This window comes from Procambarus clarkii, chromosome 53, assembly GCF_040958095.1.
Source record: "Procambarus clarkii isolate CNS0578487 chromosome 53, FALCON_Pclarkii_2.0, whole genome shotgun sequence".
Lineage (NCBI taxonomy): Eukaryota > Metazoa > Arthropoda > Malacostraca > Decapoda > Cambaridae > Procambarus > Procambarus clarkii.
This window is the reverse complement of record NC_091202.1, coordinates 10,809,946-10,833,775: the sequence shown is the minus strand read 5'-3', so window position 1 is coordinate 10,833,775 and position 23,830 is coordinate 10,809,946. Positions and strand designations below refer to the sequence as shown.

The 23,830-nt window shown below is 44.9% G+C and overlaps 1 protein-coding gene across 1 annotated transcript in view; it reads left to right on the top strand.

Annotated features, from left to right (window-relative positions):
- The window catches only part of LOC123767096 (kinesin-like protein KIF14), a 474,367-nt gene that overhangs the window by 292,123 nt on the left and 158,414 nt on the right, over positions 1–23,830 (top strand). Inside the window, 3 exon segments of the mRNA XM_045756600.2 lie at positions 9,624–9,707; positions 9,709–9,789; positions 21,948–22,073. Coding sequence (XP_045612556.2) covers positions 9,624–9,707; positions 9,709–9,789; positions 21,948–22,073 — 291 coding nt within the window.

Genomic DNA, 23,830 nt, shown 5'->3' with positions numbered 1-23,830 from the left:
CCTACCTACCTTTCTGGGTGCCTAACCCTGGTCAATGACAGATATGAATATACACTGAGAGTGGAGTTTCTATAGGCCATTGTTCCATTCACCTCTCTGAGGGAACCAGATTCTGGCTCATGATTCCCAGTAGGCATAACTCCATATGATTGAAGCCCCAGACTAATACAATACAACCTCGATTCAATTTACCATGATTTGGCAAATCTCCAGCTAGGTCGCACACTTCTCAGGCCGAATTTACTCCGGGTTCGGTGAGTAAATAAACACAATCAATTCACTTCAATACACAAAGAATTCACAATAGCGTGGTATAAAATGAACAAATCAACAAGGGCCGTGATGAGGATTCAAACTTATGTACGGGATGTTCCCATCTGTTCCTTAGTCAACTGTGCAAGCTTAGTTCCCAGCTTGCAGCTGGGAACATTCCGTGCGTAGGTTTGAATCCTCATCATGGCCCTTGTGAATTTGTTCATTTGATATATCATGCTATTGTGATTTGTGTGTGTGTACCCCCAAGTGGTTGGAGATTTTCCTAATCTGCCATCGACCAGGGTTAGGCACCCAGAAATGTAGGTATAACAAAACAAACCCCCACATGGTAAGAAAATACAGGCATACCTCAGAATGCGAGTTTAATCCGTTCCTGGAGACGCCTCGCCTTCCGAAAACTCGCATTCCGAAGTTAATTTCCCCATAAGAAATAAAGGGAAATGAATTAATCCGTTCCTGACTACCCCAAAAACCCCTACATCAAACTAAATTTTTATACCTAATTTACCTAATTCATCTAAATAAACCTACAAAACTATGGTCCAGTTATTACTTACCTTGCTGTCGAGTGCTGTAGGCGTATGGAAGATGGTGAGGAGGGGGAAGGAGGAGAGGAGTTATTGTTTGGAAGGGGAGTCCCCTTCCATAATCACATCAGGCAGTGAGGACCTTTCTGGTGTGCTCTCCCTGGGACGTTTAACCTGAGTGCCACTAGGTCCTGGTTGAGGCTCACTGCTCGATTTCCTCACCACAAATCTGTCCATGGAAGCTTGCTTTTCCCTTCTTCGCAAGCTCTCTCTGTAGTAAGGCATCACATTGTCATTGAAAAGATTAAGACAACGGCCTACTACAGCTTTCTCTGGGTGAGTCTGTTCAATAGTTGTTTGAATCTCTTCCCACATCTGACACACCTTAATTACTGCAGAAGGGACATTCGCTGGTGCTGTTGGTGCTGCTGCCACCTCCTCCTCCACTGCAGAATCATTCGCTGCTGTGTTGGCTTGCTGTTCCTGTTGAAGGGCTAGGAGTTCTTCGGTGGTCAGTTCTTCGTTGTGTTCTTCCACCAACTCCTCCACATCATCACCATCCAATTCCAAGCCCATTTGCTGGCCTAGACTAACAATTTCCTCAACAATAGGCGCATCATTTATAGGCTCAAACCCCTCAAAGTCTAGTTCTCTCACACCTTCAGGCCACAATTTTCTCTAGCCAGAGATCAGGGTTCTTTGAGTCACTTCTTGCCAGGCTTTGTCAACGAGTTTTAAAGCACTACAAATGTTAAAATGCTCTCTCCAGAACTCTTTGAGGGTGAGGTTTGTGGCTTCAGTCACTTCAAAACATTTCCGGAAAAGTGCCCTTTCATACAGTTTCTTAAAATTCGCTATGATTTTCTGGTCCATAGGCTGAATTAGAGGAGTGGTGTTAGGAGGAAGGAATTTAACTGTGAGGAATTTATTGTATTGAGGCATCAAATCATCTTCCAAGCCTGGAGGATGAGCAGGAGCATTGTCAAGGAGAAGCACGGCTTTGAGTGGCAATTGTTTCTCCTGCAGATATTTTTCTATGGCAGGGCACAGCACTTCATTCACCCACTCCGAAAAAATAAGCCTAGTCACCCATGCTTTTTTATTAGACTTCCACATCACACACAAACGGGTTTTCTGCACATTATACTGTTTGAAAACCCTTGGATTTTCAGAATGATACACTAGCAAGGGTTTAATTTTCAAATCGCCACTCGCATTTGAACACAGCACAAGCGTAAACCTATCTTTCATAGGCTTGTGTCCAGGCAAGGATTTTTCCTCCTTGGTAATGTATGTCCTCTTAGGCATTCTTTTCCAAAACAGTCCTGTTTCGTCACAATTAAACACTTGTTGCGGTAGGTATCCCTCAGCCTCTGCAAACTCTTTAAATTCGTCAATAAATCGTCCAGCGGCTGGTTTGTCTGAGCTGGCTGCCTCCCCATGCCTTGTAACACTATGGATACCACTTCTCTTTCTAAATTTTTCAAACCAGCCCCTGCTTGCCTTAAACTCTTTCTTATCTGCATCACTCGTTGCAGGGGTATTCTTTAGAAGGTCTTCGTGCAACACCCTGGCTTTCTCACAAATAATGGCCTCTGAAACACTATCACCCCTCAACTCCTTGTTGTGTATCCAAATTAATAACAACTTTTCCACTTCTTCAAGTATTTGTGGTCTTTGTGCCGTTAATGTTCTTACTCCTTTTGCCACATTAGCACTCATAATCTTATTTTTCTTCTTAAGTATAGTGCATATTGTTGATGTGGCTTTGTTGTACTGCCTACAAAGTTCAACAACACGTGTACCGTTCTCATGCTTCCGAATGATCTCTTGTTTCTCCTCTATTGTCATCCTCACATGAGCTTTCTGGCCTTTATCCTTACCACTGGCTCTCTTGGGACTCATGGTGAGATATATAATAACAAATTGTATAGACAAATCACCAAAAATCCAACAAAACACTGGAAATCCGCGAGAAGAATTGATGTGGGGGTAGTCACTGAGCGCGAGACAATGGTAAACTGAGGGGCAGAGGGCAGAGGGGCGACGATCGCCGAACCACCACGCGCTAGGTCGGCCTGTACGCGTATCAACAAACTCGTGTCCCGAAGTAACCATCGCCTTCCGAGACAAATTTTTGGAGTAAATACTGCTCGCCTTCCGAAAACCTCGCATACAGGGACAATCGCATTCCGAGGTACCACTGTAACTAAAAACTGAAAAGCGAGGTAAACTCCCTCCAATCCCAAGGAAACGAGCAAACGTCGCACTCCACTGCCACGCCGCTCGTCCGCACAACCCTCGCCTCCCCGCGCCTACTATCCAGCACTCCAGTTCGTTAGCTAATGTGCTCACCTAGTTTTGCGGGGGTTGAGCTCTGGCTCTTTGGTCCCGCCTCTCAACTTTCAATAAAGTGGTGTACAGATTCCTGAGCCTATTGGGCTCCATCATATCTAGATTTGAAACCTGTGTATGGAGTCTGCCTGCACCACATCACTGCCTAATGCATTCCATCTGTTAACTACTCTGACACTGAAAAGGGTCTTTCTAACATCCCTGTGGCTCATTTGGGTACTCAGTTTCCACCTGTGTCCCCTTGTTCTTGTACCACCTGTGTTAAACAGTTTATCTGCCCTGTCAGTTCCTCTTGAGTATTTTGTAGGTTGTGATCATGTCTTCCCTTACTCTTCTGTCTTCCAGTGTCAGTGAGGTGCATTTTACGCAGTCTTTCCTCGTAACTCATGCCTCTTAGTTTTGGGACAAACTTAGTGGCATACCTCTGAACTTTTTCAAGCTTCGCCTTGTGCTTGACAAGGTACGGGCTCTATGCTGGGGCCGCATATTCCAGGATTGGTCTTACATATGTGGTATACAAGGTTCTGAATGATTCCTTACACAGGTTTCTGAAGGCAGTTCTGAAGTTAGCCAGCCTTGCATACACCGCAGATGTTATTCGTTTTATGTGGGTTTCAGGAGATAGGTGTGAGAATTTTTTCTACGCCTACCTCCCTTAGGAGGTGGACTACAAGTTTAAAGGCTGCTCACGGAAGTTAAGCATGAGTCCAATAGAAAAAGGAAATGCGGGAGCAAACCGCCAGGCTTCCACCACTTGGGGTGGAAACTGGTCCACAATAGGCCGCTGGTTCCTCCTAGTTAAACAGGACGTTAAAACTAATAAAGGGTAACCGACGAGTTCTCACAATCAAATATTTATATATGATCTGGCGCTATGAATTGGAATTCGAATTCCCAATGACAGCCGTCATATCAAAAGATCACCTCAACATTCAATCGTATAAAGCAGAACATGGGTGGAAAGGAATGGTTGAAGGGTTGACATCAAAGACCGTTTTCTATAACATAACAATTTATTAATAACAAGAGACTAAACTACTACATTACCGAGTTTACATTACGTTAATGTCCATCCAGTGGCACGATAACAAACAGCTAAATAGCAACCCTTGCTGTGCGGCTGCATACTGAACTAACCTGAACACAGGTGTGCCCACTGATGACGCAATATTGCAAATAAAAAAAAAAAATCACAGACTAAGTTACACTACAGAGAGTGCCTTATTACTTTAATGTCCATCCAGTGGCATTTCAACACAGCTATTCAGCAGCCCTTCGTAGAAATGACAGCAGTCTCCATCTTGCTGACACTTCAGGGCTGACCAGTGAACTAACTGAACAATGACGGATGCCCACTGAGGACGCAAGCTAGCAATCAATATTGTCATAGCTTCACGGTAACAGATACTATAATCACAAGCTTAAGGGTCCTCCTTCCAAACAGGAGTGACCCCCGTAACTAGGCGGGTAGTCCAACAGTGACTTCCCCTATCACACCTAATGTGAACCCTCTTTGCAACTCCCTACAAGAAGTTGCACTGTAACAGTAAACAAAGTCAGGGAAGGTGGGATTCTAGGACACAGCTCCAGTAATCCCTAAGTTACTTTACTCTCGTCACCAGACGATAAACAAAAGAAATTGCCTCAATCAATTACAAAATTGATTGTGATTAATTATGCTAATTGACTGATCACAGCAGTCAGCAACAAAGTACTACGTTAATCACAAACAATTCTCTCATAGACAACAACATGATGGTACTCTACGTTAATCATTAACACTTGTCTCTCTTAACACAAGTCATCTTGTTAACAATAACTCAAAACTCTCGTATATTACATCACACTTGACTCCTTGCAAGTATTCAGTGAGTAATTCTTAATTAAGGTCAAATGTACCACTAATTACATCCCAATTGAGTTACGTTAACTAAGCCTACGCTAACTTGGTAGCTTCTCAACAGTCTGTGTCAAAATTTACTTTACCGAGTGTTAATTACCCTAATTAACTCCGAGTAATTATTTAACTGTCACCAGGACCGATAATTAATCATACATAGATACGTCTCGCTCCGCACTGCCTAAGCAGGTCTCATCAAACACTGTGAATTCACAGGAAGAGGAGTTAATTACTCCCCTAATTAACATGAGTGCATCTTAATCCACTATCCTCAGACAGGATATGATTAATATAACGATTTATGCTAGCTCCATGACCTCGCTTTACTGAGTCATCTGAGTCCTCAAGACCCCAGACGTTAATTACTCCACTAATTTTCATGAGCCACTAATTGCTATACCCCAGAAAGGTAATTAGTCCTGAGCAAATTACGTTAACACAAATACTGACAGACTCTGACAGATCCTCTCCCACTACGTGAATTCATGATGAGAAGGCTAATTACATAATTAGCTAGAATGGTCAATTAGTTGTCACACGGACAATTAATTGCACCCGATACGTATCTCACTCAAGCTCAACACTGTTCTCCTATAACAGCTCTCACTCACTCGACAATAAATGTGCACCCCTTATCCAGTTAATTACTCTAATTAACTCACTGAATCCTTAAGTCCTCAACACAACTTAAAGAAACAAAGTAACCCCAGTGTTACTTAGGTCACACTACAATGGCATGCAATACAACATAAATGCACTGCCCACATATGGTTGCGGCTACTGCAACTCATTAATTACTGTACCCATACAGTAATGACACACGGTTATGCAACAATAAGAGTATACCAATATTACTGCCCCCTCCCCTTATCTTGCAACCGTTGCAAGGGACTACTTCAGCAAGACAATTTACGTTAATATAAAGCACCGTCGCTACGCGGACAGCTGGCACTAATTCTCTTAATTAAGCAATTAACAAATCAATTGCTTGCTCTCATTAAGTACTGTGAATTCCCCTGAATAATCAAAGAGGCCCCTTAAAGCCTCAACACAGTTCCTAGGGCAGTAATATTGTATACCTGATAACAACACTGCACAAACCCACAGCATAATGATGCCGTCAGCATACCAGACATGCTAATGACATCATTAGGCAATCAGTCAGCAATCTCATCTACTGACTCACCACACAACACAGTACATAAAAACATGCAAATGAACACACAGAAATGGCATTCACATAATCAATGAAAATTATATCACCAGAAAAATGTATCCCTAACTGCACAGACCTCAGGGTATCCACTGACATCCCTGCAACACTGGCCTGCCTACCTCTGCAGTGATATAATTAACATGCTCTACTATGGCTTAATCTAGTCTGCACGATTATATAGAATCGACAACTGGATCATTTATATGGTTGATCTCTACACTGACCGGTTACATACCCGAGTCAGTCTACACACTTATATATAGCTATATATATCTACAGTGTGGTCCCGTGTACAACATCCATCTCCAGGTACCGCCCTACCAGTCACCTGGACGTGCCACTGACAGCTGTCTCTCAGCTGCTTCCCTAGCCTGGCAGGTCTATGGGACAACACAGCTTTTATCGGAATTTCCACTAGTCCTGAGACACTGTGACACAATGATTATTGTACTCACGTTTCTTTAAATCCTCAACACAACATACATTTCCCTGGTCACTGCCACTCTGGCTGTAGAACACCCAGTTCGCTCCTCGTGTGTCGACTAGGTGTGGCCCTAGGCTGTCCAGGGAAAGTGGCCAAGGCATGTGGCCAAAACATGTGGCCAAAACATGTGCCTACCTCGTGGCCCTAAGGGGGTGGCCACGGGTAGTGCATGATGTCACAGCACCCCACCCGGGCCGAGCTGGCGCACGGGGTGGGGTGGGGTGGGGGTTTGGCACGCGGGTGGCCTGGGGTGGCCGGCGCGCGGGTGACCTGGAGGGTGCCCGCAACCCCCCCCGGGCAGCCGGCCAAGGTGGCTGTCGGCGTCACCACATGGCGGACCCAAAATGATGATAAATGAGGATGGATTACGAGAACTTTCAAATCCAGGGATCCCATCACAATGGTTGTACTCTTCAAGTCACTTGTGTTGTCCCGTCTTGAGTACTGCTCAGTACTCGCTTCCCCCTTCAGAGCAGGAGAGATTGCTGAAATAGAGGGAATACAGAGAACATATACGGCACGCATAGACGCAATAAAGCACCTAAATTATTGGGAGCGTCTCAAAGCCCTCCAAATGTACTCACTAGAAAGAAGACGTGAGAGATATCAAATAATATACACCTGGAAGATACTGGAGGGCCAAGTACCAAATCTACACAGTAAAATAACAACGTACTGGAGTGAACGATACGGAAGAAAATGTAGAATAGAACCAATGAAGAGCAGAGGTGCTATAGGCACAATCAGAGAACACTGTATAAACATCAGAGGTCCGCAGTTGTTCAACGTCCTCCCAGCAAGCATAAGAAATATTGCCGGAACAACCGTGGACATTTTCAAGAGGAAACTAGATTTATTCCTCCAAGGAGTGCTGGACCAACCGGGCTGTGGTGGGTATATGGGCCTGCGGGCCGCTCCAAGCAACAGCCTGGTGGACCAAACTCTCACAAGTCGAGCCTGGCCTCGGGCCGGGCTTGGGGAGTAGAAGAACTCCCAGAACCCCATCAACCAGGTATCAACCAGGTAACAAAACCCAACAAAGTGGAAATCAAAGTCCAACAGGGGCCTGTAATATCACCTCACTTACACTGCCCATATTCCACCAATTGTCCATTGTCCATTAACACTAGACAGGATACTCAAACCCGAGGGATGAGGGATCAATCTGATACACCATGAGGCCAGCTGCCTCATGGGTTAACACTGTAACTGTCTCTTAGGTTTGTCTCATCGGCCCCAATTTCACGCAAATTGGGCCTTCACACAACCCCAGGATGGCAGGAGTGCCATACACGATGAGTAATCAGGATGACACAGCGATTAACGGGGGTGGAGGTGGCAGGCTGCCACCCCCACCCAAAAGTCACCCTTCCAGCTTGCTGCCCTAGCTCAAACTGACTATTTGGCAGGCTAAGGGAACTCAAAATGCCAATCTCTCCCCCCCACCTATGTTGACCAATCAGCACTAAGCCGGCACTGTTCCCTCGTGCCGCTCCCAATCACAGCTGTTCGCGCCAAAACTCAGTTAGGAGCAGAGATGCCTAAACCAATCACAGACGGCCTCGCCCTGCGGCGTCCCGTGTCGTCACAAGGAGGGGGAGTCCTAAGACTGGCGCGATGTCTCACATGGTGGGGGGGGGGGGCCGACGTTCACCCCACTGTCCCCACCACCTCTAACGGTTTTAGTCAAGTATCCTCTCACACCGCTTACTCTCAACTCCCATCCTATTTTCACAGAAACAGGAAAAATCTGTAACTCCCTCTACAGAGTAATCACAGACTTCTAGCTAGTCACAAATGATAGTCCTTAACACGAGCTTTCATCCAACACCCCACAAGTGTATGTTAGTTTGAAAACTTCTTGACTAGAGTCCCTAGAGCAACTAGCCTAATCTAGAAAACTAGGAAAACTAGCTGAGGGAATCTTCATTCCCTCACACTAGGTTTGGTGTGATATCAACTCCATGATCTTTCTCTCTGTCCGTTTCACGAAGGACTTCATCTCCATTCGATATCCTGTGTCTGGCCTCCTAGATCCTCCTCCTAGTTTTATTACCTTACATTTACTCGGGTGGAACTTTTGTAGCCATTGTTATACCATTCATTCAGTTTGTCTAGGACACCTTGTAGCCTCACACTATCTTCCTCCATCTTATACTCCTCATAATTATGCTCCTCATAATTTTTGAGCTCCTACAGCTCCAGGGAGCCATAGGGGCTCCCCTCAGAAAACCAGCGTTGAATGTAATGAAATGCCATTTTTTAGGTGACCCCCAGAGGCTCCCTGGCAACCCTCCCTCTCACCGGTCGGCATTTTTTTCGCGTTTGTTGAAGCTTAGCTTCTGAACTGGAGTGCTATGCAGCCGGCGCGGTGAGGTCTGGCCCCCCCCTCTCTCCCTCTCGGGGAGGGGAGGGCTGCGCTGATGAGCAGCGTGGCAGTAGTGTGTTACATTTGCTTGTTCCCTTGTTTCCTTGGGATTGAAGGGAGTTCTACCTCTCTGTTAGGTTTTTGTTGTTAATTTCTTACCATGTGGGGTTTGTTTTGTTATGCCTACCTTTCTGGGTGCATAACCCCAGGTTGATGGCAGATAAGGAAAACCCCCAACCATATGGGGTTTTCCAGGGCCATTGCTCCCTGAAACCTCTCTGAAGGGGACCAGGTTCTGGCTCGTGGTCCCTGGTAGGTCTCAACTCATAGCTAATGTCCCGGTCTAATATAAAATACATTAGCCCGATAAGCTCCAGGGAGCCTCCGGGGCTCACCCAGAAAATGGCGTTTCATTACATTCAATGCTGATTTTTTACATAATTACATATGCAGTGTTTAATTATAAGTATTCACATTTTTTCTCATACTATTTTCAGATGAACAAGCAGCAGTTAGTATCTGAAATGGAAGGAACACAGTTTAAGCTGGAGGCAGAAAAACGTTTGTTGGAGGAGAAAGTTACTAAGAGAGAAAGAAGAAGGCCAACTGTTTGATATGTCTCTACAGTCAACTGGATTACCACCTTCAAATTTTGTGCTGGAGGTAAAATAACAGCTTTTTCATGTTTAATATTTTTTTAAATTATGTACTTCAATGTAATCCTATAATTGAGAAAGCCATTTCCATTTTTGTCCCCAGCTAGTAATTGAAGTAAATATTCATTTGATTTAATGACCTATATAAGGCTGTATTCCCTATTCTTTAAGTCTAAGGCTCCACTTAAACTGGAGGTGTTATAATGTTGCTAAATTTTTTAATCATTCTGGAATGCAGTGGCCTCCCTACCAGAGCCTCAGATATTAACACCAAGTAAAGCATCCAGCACTTCCACAAATATGATAACATTATTTTTATTTGCCAACATTCAGAGTATAAAAACACTCAAATCTAACAAAATTCACTTCATAGCTGGCTTCCTACATGAGGCAAATGCAGTGTTTTCAGCCGTAACAGAAACCCACAGAAAGGACTATTATGATGGTGAAATATGTGTAGTATTTTGTAGTACAATCTTTTCAGATGTGACAGGAAACACAGGCTACAGGGTGGGGTCTGCTTGTACATCAAAGACACACTCATCTGCACTGAGCTGCTAAACACCACAAACAATATGGTGGAAGTGCTGATAATCAAAATAGAAATCATAAATGTAGTTATTGTCTTTGTATACAAGTCACTGGAGGCAAATCCTCAGCGGTTTAAAGACCAACTTATGAAAACAGAACACTGCTTAGAAAACTTCACACATCCAGCCCCAAACATCATCCTGCTTGGGGACTTCAACCTACGGCACCTGAAATGGAAGACCCTTGCTAATACAGTTATATCTGAGAGAATATCAGGAAGTATTCATGAATGAACAGTCACATGCAAATGATTTGCTATGGATGTGCGACAGATGTGCTTTAAACCAGTAAATAGTAGGACCAACTAGAAAGGAGAACATGCTGGACCTCATTTTCACGAATAATGATGAATTGATCTGGAACATAATGGTTACAAATACCTGTTACTCAGATCACAACTTAATTGAAGTTCTGACAAGCATGGGGAATAGACATGCAAAACTAGTCCCAAATCCCAGTAGAGGAGAATTCAGGAAATTCAATTTCAATAATTAATGGATAAACTGGGAGCAAATAAACCAAGACCTCACAGGACTAAGCTGGGAAGAACAACTAGAAAATGCAAACCTGAACCAGTGCCTGGAAAAATTAAGCTCAGTAGCACTAGAAATATGCTCAAACCACATACCCCCTAAGAAAATAAAATAGGAAGAGATGCATATTGGAACGGGAACGACATTCCCTCTATAGGTGAAGAAAATGAATCGCAGAACAACTTGAGTCACACCCTATCTCAAGAACGATGAAGAAGGCTAGGTAGAGAAATAGAAACAATTGAACTAAAGGTACAAGAGTCATACAAAATCCAGCAAAGGTAAAGAGAGCAAAAGGTCATTAGTGAAATTGAGAGAAATCCGAAATATTTTTTCTCCTATGCAAAATAAAGATTAAAAACCACATCTAGTATTGGGTCCTTGCGAAAGGGAGATGGAACGTTCACTGATGACAACAAGGAAATGAACGAAATACTGAGAAATCAGTACGACTGTTTTCAGCGAACCACTGAACACACTGAAGATTGATAATACAAATGAATTTTTCATGGATGTTATACTAACATCAAATCACATATCAGATGTCACCCTATCCCCACTGGATTTTGAAGAAACCATATGTATGCCTATGCACTCTGCACCAGGCCCTGATTCTTGGTGGAAGTCTCTATTCATCAAGAACTGTCAAAAAACACTATCGCAGGCCATTCACATGCTTTGGAGGCATAGCCTAGATACTGGTGTTATCCCTTATATACTAAAAACAGTAGAGATAGCACCACTTCATAAAGGAGGAAATAAGGCAGAGGCAAAAAATTACAGACCGATAGTACTAATATCACACTTCATAAAAATCTTTGAAAGAGTGCTAAGAAGTATGATCACAAAATACATGGAATAACATCATTTCCATAACCCTGAACAACATGGTTTCAGAACAGGGCGCTCTTGCCTATCACAGTTGCTAGACCACTATGACATGGCACTAGATGCCGTGGAAGAGAAACAAAATGCTGATGTAATTTACACAGATTTTGCAAAAGTCTTCGACAAATGTGTCCATGGTGTTATTGCACACACAATGCATTAAAAAAAATTAACGGAAAAATAGGCAGCTGGATCTACAATTTCCTGGCTAACAGAATCCAGTGTGTAATAGTCAACAAAATAAAATACGGTCCATCAACCATGAAGAGCTCAGTCTCAGGGTACTGTGCTTGCTCCAGTACTTTTCTCATCCTCATATTGGACATACACAAAGAAACAATCTATAGTACTGTATCATCCTTTGCAGATGACACTAGGATTTTTATGAGAGTAGATCACATTGAGGACACAGCAAACCTCCAATCAGAGGTAAATCTGGTCTTTCTATGGGCTACAGAAAATAATATGGTGTTTAATGAAGATAAGTTCCAGCTCCTGTGATACGGAAAAAATTAAAATATAAAAATGGGAAACACGTTCAAAAGGCAGACAAATCATAACATAGAACAAATAGACAATGTAAAGGATTAGGGTGTACTCATGTTGGAAGACCTTACCTTTAACCACTTAACTGCGCCAACTGAGTATTCTCGGTTGGTGGGAAACTGAGCCAACCGAGAAAACTCTCTCATTTTTTTGTACCCATTCTAAATGTGTGCGAGGTTGGTTGTGTACGAAATGAAGTCTTAGGACCATCAGTGAGAGGCAGCCATCTTCGAAAAAATTCCCAGAATGCCCTAGGGCTGCTGGCTGAGTTAGTACTGAGTGAGCAACCATGGGTGGCGCACGCGCCTCTGGCTCCCAAACACCTGGACAAGGTGTTGAAAGATCGTATTCTGTGATATTGTTTGAAGTACATAAGGGGTCATAATATTGGTGAAGCTAGGCGCAATAAGGACCTAACACAAAGGTCGGATGCAAGTGATACAACACTTATGAGGACGATACAGCAAGCTTATCCAATTGTAGCTCTGAGCGCCATCCTTGCCCACCTATGCTATGCTATCTCCAATTTATTTAGATGATACATAGATGAATCATTTTTTGCGTTCAGTGATGATGCATCTGATACAAGTAGCATAGATGAATAATGTTAGTGGCTTCCATGGTGGTGTTTTCCATAGAGGTTTTCAAGAATAGCTGAATCTCTTCTTGACTGACGGACACTCTTTGAGGCTGGCTGAATCTCCTCCCTGTGTGGGACCTTACAAAGCAATCTTTTCACGACGACCTTACAAATTGATCTTTTCCTGTAATCTTTTCAAGACTACCTTACGTTTTGTAAGCATGGCTACATACTACCTACAGGTACTAATGCCAAGGGTGTACGTGAGTGCGTTATTTGCAAGCGCACACAACGAAGAAACAAGAAGTGAAAATCTATCTGTACCTGGTGCAACGAGAGCGAAGTCGCACTGTGTACCATGGACTACTTCGTTAATTATTACTCACTTCCGAAGTACTACAGTGTGTTACTGTGTAAATAGTGTGTGAAACTGTACATATTGTAATTTTAGTGAATTTTTAACAAATTGTGACAATAAACATTTATTGTGGACACATTACTGACACATGTATCGCAGTTCCATGGAACATTATGAATGTTCTACTGTATACATATTGTAAAGGACACACATATGCATCATATACGATAAAAAAATAAATAAAACCGCGTCTGAAATACATAGAACAAATAATTTGAAATATATTTGTGGCAACACCCGGTACTTGAATGGCCCGCACGACCATGCCTGGACGAGTCACGCATGGGCGACCAGGCCCTGATGACCTGATGACATCACAGCGCACCTTGTCCACATCCCCCACAACCAAAGTAAGTGGAATTTGGTATTTATTTTTACATAGACATGTTCAGGGAAGGGAATTTATCATTTTATGAAGAAAACATTTTTTGGGGAACACTTTATTTCATGCGCACAAGGGGAATTTCACAATAAACTAAATAAAATAAAGTAGCCGTAACATCACATTCCATATTAAGGGGTCTGACAGCTGAGTGGACAGCGCTTTGGATTTGTAGTCCTGAGGTTCTGGGTTCGATCCCAGGTGGAGGCGGAAACAAATGGGCAGAGTTTCTTTCACCCTGATGCTCCTGTTACCTAGCAGTAGATAGGTACCTGGGAGTTAGACAGCTGCTACGGGCTGCTTCCTGGGGTTTTGTAACAAAAAGGAGGCCTGGTCGAGGACAGGGCCGCGAGGACGCTAAGCCCCGAAATCATCTCAAGATAACCTCTGCGGACTCGGATCGAACCCGGAACCTCAGGACTACGAATCCGAAGCGCTCGGGCATCTTTCTGCAGCTCGGCCTCCTTCGATCTTTCATTCCGACCTCTGGGATCTTTCTGCGGCTCTGCCTCCTTCCGAGAGTCGGGCGAATGATGTTCCTCACTGGTTCGACCTTCTTTTCCTCTCTTTACGTCTCGTGTGTTGACGTGTGTGGATCACCCTATCTGTGTAATTGGGTGACTTGTTATTGGTGTCCCAGCTGTGGTTCTGCTGACAATATTGTGGACTCTTGGTGATCTTTTCACCATTTTCTATGCCTTCATCATTGTTCTTCGGTTCTGGCAGGTTGTTTTGCTCTTTTTTTCTGTGGGGAGCCCCTTTGGCTCTCTGGGGCTATCGGACTGATTTGCGATATATTAGTCTAGGGCATTAGTCAATGGAGTTCAACCCACCAGGGACCACGAGCCAGAACCTGGGCCCCTCAGAGAGGCAAGGGAGCCATGGCCTCTGGAAAACCTCCAGTGGTTGGGGGGTATGCCTTGTCTGCCATCGACCAGGGTTAGGCACTCAGAAAGGTAGGCATAACAAAACAAACCCCACTTGGTAAGAAAATTACAACCAAAAACTGAACAAGGAAGCAGAACTCTTCCCAACTCTCCCCCCTCTCAGGGAGGGGAGGGAGCCCCGGACTCCCTTCTTGAGGTTATCTTGAGATGATTTCGGGGCTTTAGTGTCCCCGCGGCCCGGTCCTCGACCAGGCCTCCACCCCCAGGAAGCAGTCCGTGACAGCTGACCCAGGTACCTATTTACTGCTAGGTAACAGGGGCATTCAGGGTGAAAGAAACTTTGCCCATTTGTTTCTGCCTGGTGCGGGAATCGAACCCGCGCCACAGAATTACGAGTCCTGGCGGTCGTCAACTCGGCCTCGATTTCTTGGAAGCGTTTTGCCTTAGTGGTATTTCCTGCTGTGTTGTGGCGGCCAGGTGGTGTATCACCAGTATACTGGGGCTGCATGCGCTTAGGGCTGACTTCCCTAAATGCCCTGTAAGTACTACCCCTGGGTAGTACGCTAGGGTTCTCTTCCATAGTGCCTTCGGGACTTATCTTCTGTAGAGGTTCTTGCTGCTAGGCATTTACCCCTGCCCTTGGGATCAGCTGAGGATTCGTGGCCTTTGTTTGGCCTTGGGTAGGAAGTAGTAGTGTTGTTTCTGGTTGGGGTGCAAGATGTTGTGTAGCTTGCCTACCTACGCAGCAGCTGTGTTCCTGTTTCCTTTGGGGACGTTGTACTTTTAAGGAGTTTTTTTTTTTTACTTTTGTTTTCTTTGCCTGGTAGGGGTCTGCCTTGTTTGGCTATTAGTCCACTTGTGATATTTTGGTGGCCTTCCGTTAGGCCCCCGTGATTGTACACATCGCAGGGGTTTCAGTGTTTTTGTTCATCCCCCCCTTTGTTATCTCTTGGGTTTAACCGGTTTTGCAATACCTTGCCTGGGCTTCTCATAGCAGTCAGCCTACGGGGCCAAGAAAAACCCTGTCGGGGCCGTGTGAACCGATGGATGCGTCTTTCGGGTTCCAGCTCGCCTCGTGCGAGTTTGAAGGTTGCTATGTGCCTTTTCTCAGGGTGATCGTCACCATTTTTGCCTCCGTCATGCTGCCTGTTGGGTCAACAACACCTTTGACCCGGAGTCTTGCAAGACGTGTTCTCTGCTAGTGCTCCAGTTTACCCATTTTTTTAGACATTGAGGATCGGGTACAGGCAGCATCTGTGGTGCATGCTAGATTTAGGTTGCTGCAACCTAAACCGTGGACATTCGGGTTACCCACCCAGATTCCCCGAAGCTGCCCCATTTTGGTTATAGGGACCCGGACTTTGAGGGTGTTAGTCGCTTTGACTTTGGCTCAGTCCACGTTTCCCAGTCCTGCTCCAGTTGGTGTTGTTCGCCCTGCAATACACCCGACTCCCTAATGTCTGAGGGTTTCTGAGTCGGGCAGAGTTGGTGATGAGACTCGGGCGGCTTCAGGGACTGTCCTATTCAGGTTAGGAATGGAGGCTTTTGAGCCTGCTCCTTCTATCGAGGATTCAGAGTTCCACTGGCAGACCCCCTTCTTTTCTGCCTTTACCCTGACCTCTGCCTTTTCTTCAGGGGTAGAGGGTGTGAAGGACGGCTCTGCCCCAGGCTTGGTTTGGAGGATCCCAGGGTGGGGGGCGGAGTTGACCTTGGGCCCCCTTTGATCCTGCTTGGGTTTTAGTACCCTCTTCACAGGGTGTGTAGTTGCAGGGAAAGGGTGTTCTTACCCCCTTCTTTGTTTATGTATGATTTGGGGTTTGCTCCTCCCCGGATTCGGTTCCAGGTTCCCTTAGGTTCCTCGGCTCCTTCATTCCGGAGGTTTTCTGCCTCTCAAATCTCACCAGAGGAGGTTTGGGAGGCTCTTGCTGTGTACCTCCTGCGAGACCCGGATTCTGCCTCTGTGATGGATCCGTTCTCGTTTGAGTTTGGTTTTTCTTCAATGTATTTGATGCGTTATGAGGTTCGTCTTCCTGGCTGGCAGACTGCCCATTCTTTTCGTTGGGGGGTATGGCATGGGTTTTGTCAGTCTTGCACACTCGAATGGCGGGAGGCTGCTACCGTTCTGCAGGTTTATCTGGGAGGCAAGTTTGAGCACCTTAACGTGTGCTTGTTTGCCCCTGTTCTGCTTCGGTATGTTGGCCTTGTACAGTTACACGAGCAGGTTCCCATCTTTGGTCAACCCGTCCTCTTACAAATTACGTCTTTTCGCTCGTGTGCTCTATGGCCAAATATCGACGTAATTCAAAATGGAAATTTATTTTCCAATTAAATCTTGGATTTTTTCTCTCAAACAGCAAGTTAATTTCATGCCCTTCCTGCCCTCTGGTAGGTTAGGAGGAAGTTCTTCTAAGGTTTCAAAATGTCATGAAAACCATTAATTGAAAGTTTCTTCTCCTAATTAAACAGCCTAAACCAGAGGACCCAAAACAGAAAATGGAACAGTACGTCACTTTCGTGAACAATTTCATTTTGAATTACGTCGATTTTTAGCCCGAGTTCGCATACGAGTGAAAAGCAACATAATTTGTAAGAGGACGGATTGCTTTGGTAGCTAGGACTCTTGTGCCCGTGGGCATTTGACTTTGGTCTTGCGCTTCTTTTCCCTTCTCTAGCTGTCCTAGGACTGGCTTGGGGAGGATGTGGAGGTATTGAATGCCAAGCCTTTGTCAGGTGTGCTGGCCTTGGCAGCTCGGGTGTTGAATGCACTGTTGAAGCTGTTTGCGCTGATTCTCAGAGAAGGTGGGTGTCTGTTCTTTGCTTCTCACCTTGTGTGCCGGCAGGCTGTGCTCACCCGCTTTGGAATCCGCTTGGGTCCTGGCTCTTAAGTTTTTGTTGCTCTTTTGTCCATTGCTGTTTGCAGAGACTACTGTCACGTTGTTTCTGCAGGCGGCTTCATCTAGTTGTCATCCTATGTCAGACTTGTTGCTTCTCCAGGCGTGGCCGTTCTCGGCCTTCTCGGAAGGGTTGTGCCAGGGCTAGGGGTTCCTCTGGGCGGGGTGGGCCATTGGTGCCAGCTTATGAGCCAATGCTTCCTTCGGAGCCGGCATCATCTGGTCGATGCAATGATTACTCTGCTTGTTGGCCGGCTTTTCGTAAGGGGCGTCACCCCTGTTTGCTCACACTTGGTCCCACGATTCGTGGGCGTTTCGGGTCGTCCCCTCCACCCTGTGGTGACTTTGGGCGGCTCCTCCTTCGGGGAATTCAGGGCTAACGGGGCAGGCTTCTTCATTTGCGCTCTATCGTGTCATCTTGGAATGAGTGCGCTTGGGCGTGGTCGAAACAACCAATTGTTTGTTTGTTTCCAAACAAAAACAACCAAACCCTTAGGTGGGTTTCTCTCCCATTTCCAGTAGCGAAACAGAACTGTGCAGATCTGCGGTTCATTCTGGACTTGTCCCGTCTGAACCCCTGGATTCCTTGCCTCTCCTTTCAGTTGACCACTATGTCTCAGGTCCAGCTTTTGGAGCCAGGTGCTTGGATAGTGTCTCTGGACCTCCGGGACGTGTATTGGAACGTCCTGATTCATTCGGGGTTCTGGGACTGGCTCGGTTTTGTGGTGGGGCGGCAGGCTTACCGCTTTCGTTGCCTTTTGGCTTGAATCTGGCACCTCGCGTATTCATGTGTCTTACCCAGAAAACCAACCGTGGACATATTCAAGAGAAAACTAGACTGTTTTCTAAAAGACGTTCCGGACTAACTGGGCTATGGTGGGTATGTGGGCCTGCGGACTGCTCCAAGCAACAGCCTGGTGGACCAAACTCTCAAGTCAAGCCTGGGCTTGACTTGAGAGTTTCAAGCTCAGGCTTTCAAGCTTTCAAGCTCAAGCTTTCAAGCTCAGACCGGGCTTGGGGAGTAGAAGAACTCCCAGAACCATATCAACCAGGTATCAACCAGGTAACCCGGGTTGTGGTGACCTGTCTGCGTCTGCAAGGGGGTTTGGGTTCTGGCATAGTTCAACAAATGATGGGCTCCCAGCCCAGTTCAACGATGTGGGCTCCCAGCCGGTCTGCTCGCCTGCTCGCCAGGGGTGTGGTTTGTTCCCAGCTTTCTGGCTTGGTGCCGGTGAGCCTCTGGGTGCCTTGTCCCCGGTCGATGGCAGACAAGGCATACCCCCCAACCATAGGGGGTTTTCCAAAGGCTCCCTTGCCTCTCTGAGGTGGCCAGGGTCTGGCTCGTGGTCCCCAGTATGCTGAACTCCATTGACTAATGCCCTGGACTAACATACAGTATTACATATCAGTTTGATAGCTCCAGGAAGCCTCCGGGGCTCACCCAGAAAATGGCGTTTAATTACATTCAATGCTGTTTTTTTGGGTCATTTTTTGGTCGTTATTTTTTGTCAAATATTGACACCTCTTCTTGAATGGCATTGGCAGAGCTGCTCCGGCTTGTATTTGGGGTTGATGAGTCCTGGGCCCAGTTTCCCATGCCTCTCGTGCTGTTTCACCTCCGGCCTGCTCATGCGCCACCTGAGCTTGCCTGATTTCTGGCCGGATTCCTTTTTTTCTCTCACCTGCTCATTTTACAGTGGCCCATTTGATCCAAGATTATTTTTGGTGTTTTTTTGTTCCTTGGTTCTGGTGGGCATTTTGTTCAGTTGCATCTGGCTCCTTTTCTGGCGAAGAATGTGTTCGTTGGCTTCTGGAGGGGTCCTTTGGGTTGTGGATGCTTGATTGATTCGGCCGGGGAGTTCCTAGCGCACTTTGTCCTGTAGCGGTTTCTGCCGCTACCTTCGTGCTGCCAGTTCTGCTTCGGAGGGCACTTTGTGGGTTGTTCTGGTTTCCCCTTGGTCCTGTTTCCAGGGGGCTCGTGTGTGTCAGGTTGCCCACAGTGTCATTCGGTCTGGTCAGCCTGCAGTGTACCCTCGTTTTCATGCATTGTGTGTGAATGCCAATCTGTCGGCTGTTTTTACTCTTATCTTGGGCTGATACTCAGGCACAAAGGTTTTGGTGGGTGTTTGGGATCTTGCTTGATATCTTGTGACTGTCCCCTGTTCTTGGCAGCCTTGTGCTGTCCTGGGGCATTTGTCGCACCTGTTGGTCTCGCCTTAGAGTTGGTACCTGTGATGCTTCTGCCTCCCTGGTTAAGTCCCCTGTTTTTCTGTCTGTGGGTAGTTAGCTTCAGGGAGCTGATTGGGCTCCCACAGAAAACCAGCATTGAATGTACAGTAATGAAAAGCCGCCACCTGAGTGAGCCCCAGAGACTCCCTGACAATCCCGTTGGCAGTTTTACATCATTCTCAAACTGACCAGTGTCAGGCCCAGCTGACCCGAGCCAGCTCCCTTCTGCCCGCAACTAGGGGGAAGGTGGAGCTAACTAGCAGAGGGCTGGTTTGACGAAGTTTTAGTTGTTTCTTTTCCTTATGGGAAAGCTCTTTTGATATACTGTATAGTGGGCTAAGGCCTCGTGTTAAATCATGTAGTGGTTTGTTTTGATACTTTTCTCTGTGCCTTCCCTGATGTTTGTAAATACTGTCTCCACTCGATCATCCGGACTATATGGGAAGGACCCCCAGCCGGATTATCACATTTTTCGGATAATGGTACTTTTTCACCTACGAGTCCAAAAGTGACAATTTCCAACTACTTTTATACTACAAACAACATAATTTGAATTGCCTTGCCACATATAATTATTAAATATTCAACAAGAAACCTCAACTTACCTTGTTAGTGTTCGTCTTCTTGATTGATGCCACACATCTTGAAGTTAAGAATTCTTAACAATTTACGTAACCTATACTAACACAACACTAAAATTAACACTAAAAATTACTGTACAGTTCATTAAGCAAAGTTAGTTTTGACTGCCAGCTGCTGAAGCCTCACTGGTTGAAGGCGCTTGCATGCGCCTCACTTGTTGAAGCGCTTGCATGCCCTCACTTGTTGAAGGCCCTTGGCTTACCTGTGATGCCTCACTTGTTGAAGGCATTTGACTTGCTTGTGATGCCTCGCTTGTTGAAGGCGCTTGCTTGCTTGCGCCTCACTTGTTGAAGGTGCTTGGCTTGCCTGTGGCGCCTCACTTGTTGAAGGCATTTGGCTGCCTGTGACGCCTCACTGGTTGAACAACACATAACTTGTCTTTAATTGCTAGGACAACCTTCTTCCTCTTAACACCTCCAGAACGATTGATGCTGCAATCAGACATAATCTTGGCCAAAAATGTTCAAAGTTACTATGAAAATAAAAGTTATTTAAAAAAATATTTTACTAATGACACAGCACTGTGTATAACACGAGGGACGGGAGCACATGGGTTGACCAGTGTTGGACGTGTCCACTTGGGGTGGGGCAGCTATAGCACGTTACGTAGGCCGCCAGGAGGAAAAAAACTCAATATTTTTTAAGGAAACTTCAGCCTGTGCACATTACTTTTAGGAAACTTGTTTATTTGTTATTACATAATTACTAGTACTTATTTCATTTGTTTTTGGCTATGATTAAGTGTTCTAAAATTAATGGTAATTCCTGTATCCAGGTGGTCCCTTCCGACGCACCCCTCCCACCCTCCCAACACCACCCACCCACCCCACCCCCTCCTCCACCATGCGTCTAGAGCCACAGACGGGATTAATACGGTATGGCTGAATATTCATCCGGCCAAACCAGCTTTTATCCGGTTCCTGTGGCCATTTTGGCCGGATATTGTGATAACTTTATCCAATCACGATTTTGGCCGTATAAGGGCAGTTTTCTGGATGTTTGAATCCCGGATAATCGCGGGGTTACAGTATGATAAACTTTAAATGTAAAGTGGCCATTGCTCACTGTGCCTCTGAGAGCATCAAGTTCTAGCTCGCGGTCCCTGGAAGGCAACAAGAACTCCATGACTGATGACACTCGAGTAGTATGGCACGTAATCAGTAGGATAGCTTCAGAGAGCCTCCAGGGCTCGTCCAGAAACTGGCACTTCACTACGTTCAACACTGGGTTCGTTGGAAATGTGTGTATATTTTGTTTCTTAAAAATAAGATGCAAAATGATGGTATTACTAACAGCATTTTAATCTATTTAGAAAATGTAAAAGAGCAATTTTCATATTAAAAGATTACATGTGGAAGAATTGCAGATAGAAAAAGTCAATTATAGACAGATTGTTATAAAACATGGTTTTAGAAGGACGAGTAATTCTGATGTAGGAGGGACTCCAGGTAAGTGAGAGGACATATTGGCTATTACTGGACTGGAATGCAATAAGATAAAAAAAAAGACTATATATAAATATACTGTAGCTGCTTATTCATTAGAAATACTATATTGTATGTTGAATTTTCTTTTCAGATGCAAACTGCTTTCAATGAATCTATGCAGGAAGTAAGAAGAGAGTCCATCGGTCATTCTTCTCACTTATTAAGCTTGAGCATAAAAGAAGCCAGACAGATTTGCACGAAGCTCAAGAAACCATATGTAAGCATATGTCTAAATATCTATATTTTTCTGTTTAAAATATGTAGCTACTACCTGTACTATTGAGGAATAAGGCCCCCATATCCTCAATCATTGGTTTCCATGCATTCATGCAGTAAAAAAGTTACTGCAATTTCACCCATGCATTGAAGTAACTTAAAAATGTTGGGCACTCTTCAAATTTACTCCAATAATATAAGTATCTAATACAAAACTGTTTTGTATTGAATAGTATTATAAACTATTTTCACATGATTTTGTGCATGCTGGAATTTGTAAAAGAAAAAAAAAATCAAGATTTTTTTAACCAAATTTAAACTGGCATATTTTATTTGCTAACACTTGTTTTCAGGGTGATGTTTGGTCCTTAACATTTTCGCATCCCATGCGTGCGCGCCCCAGCCCACCCCAAGGTGGGCTGAGCGTTTTACGTGAGCGCGTGCCCACTCTAAAATGTGTGTACTCTTTTTAGTTTTCTCACCTCAATTTTTGTGGTACATCGTTCATTTTGGTATCAAATTGTTCATAATAGAATTCCATAAAGGGATATATGCATATAAGGTGTGCAACTGCATTAAAATGCACACACTCTTTTTCAATTTTCTTACCTCAGTTCTCGTGCTACGTCATTCATTTTGGTATCGATTTGTTCACAATAGAATTCCCTATAAGGGTATATGAATATAAGGTCCAAAAATCTGTCCCCCCTCTCATGCCAACCCCCCATGCCACACCCCCCTCCCCCACCACTCCACTGCAGCAAAGCCGAAAGTCGGCCAAGCGATACCCATCAGCAAGCACCCATTGGCACACCTGCACACAAAAATGTGTGTACTCTTTTCAGTTTGATAACATCAATTTTCGTGTTATTTTGGTATCAAATTGTTCGCAATATAAAGGCATGCATTTTAAAACTAGTCCCCTAGTAATCGAACAATAAATGGAATTTTTTTAAATATTTTAATTTCGGACGCAAAATGTGTCCCCGCCGGACATCCGTAAGATTATTAAGGACGCAAATTGCGTCCCCAGCAGGCGAAAGTGTTAAACTGTGGTATGACATGAGTAAACACCAAGAAAGGTGTATTATTGGTAATATGTATTGTATCCAGAGCCAGGTGCCAACAATTTTTAATATCTATTATTTGAACACCAACACCAAGTACAGATATTGCTAAATCAACTGTAAGTGCCACCGACACATGTCAAACACCATGCTATTAATAATATGCTTTGACCTACATGTACTGTATTTGACCACAGTCTGAACTTTTTTTAGAAGTCCTGGCAAGAAAAGTAAACACAGTATAGGTATCAATATATTTGTAGAAATAGTGGGGGTGATTGTATGGTAAGACAACATTGTGACATGGCAAGATATGGTGAGGCTGTAATACACAGATGGCAGCTGAGTTTGGTCATTGCTGGTGACTGTAATTAAGTCCATTTGGTGGGACAGTGGGGACCAAGACTGATAAGAGGTGATGCTGCTGCTGCTGCTGGCTGTGCTGCGGATGATCTCTATGATTTTGGTTAGACAGCCTTATGTCCTTGTGCACCTGACTCGGCTTGGAGTCCACCCGACTTAACCCTGCACATTGATATATTGATGGGGAAACCACTTGATCCTAGTAAATGTGCAGATGCCTGTAGCATCTGTAATTCCTGCAAGCATGGATATGGCTGCTACAGTTTTCTGATGTACAGTACATGCTATAGTACTCCTCCCTGCCCAGTGGCAAAAGATACTGCGGAGA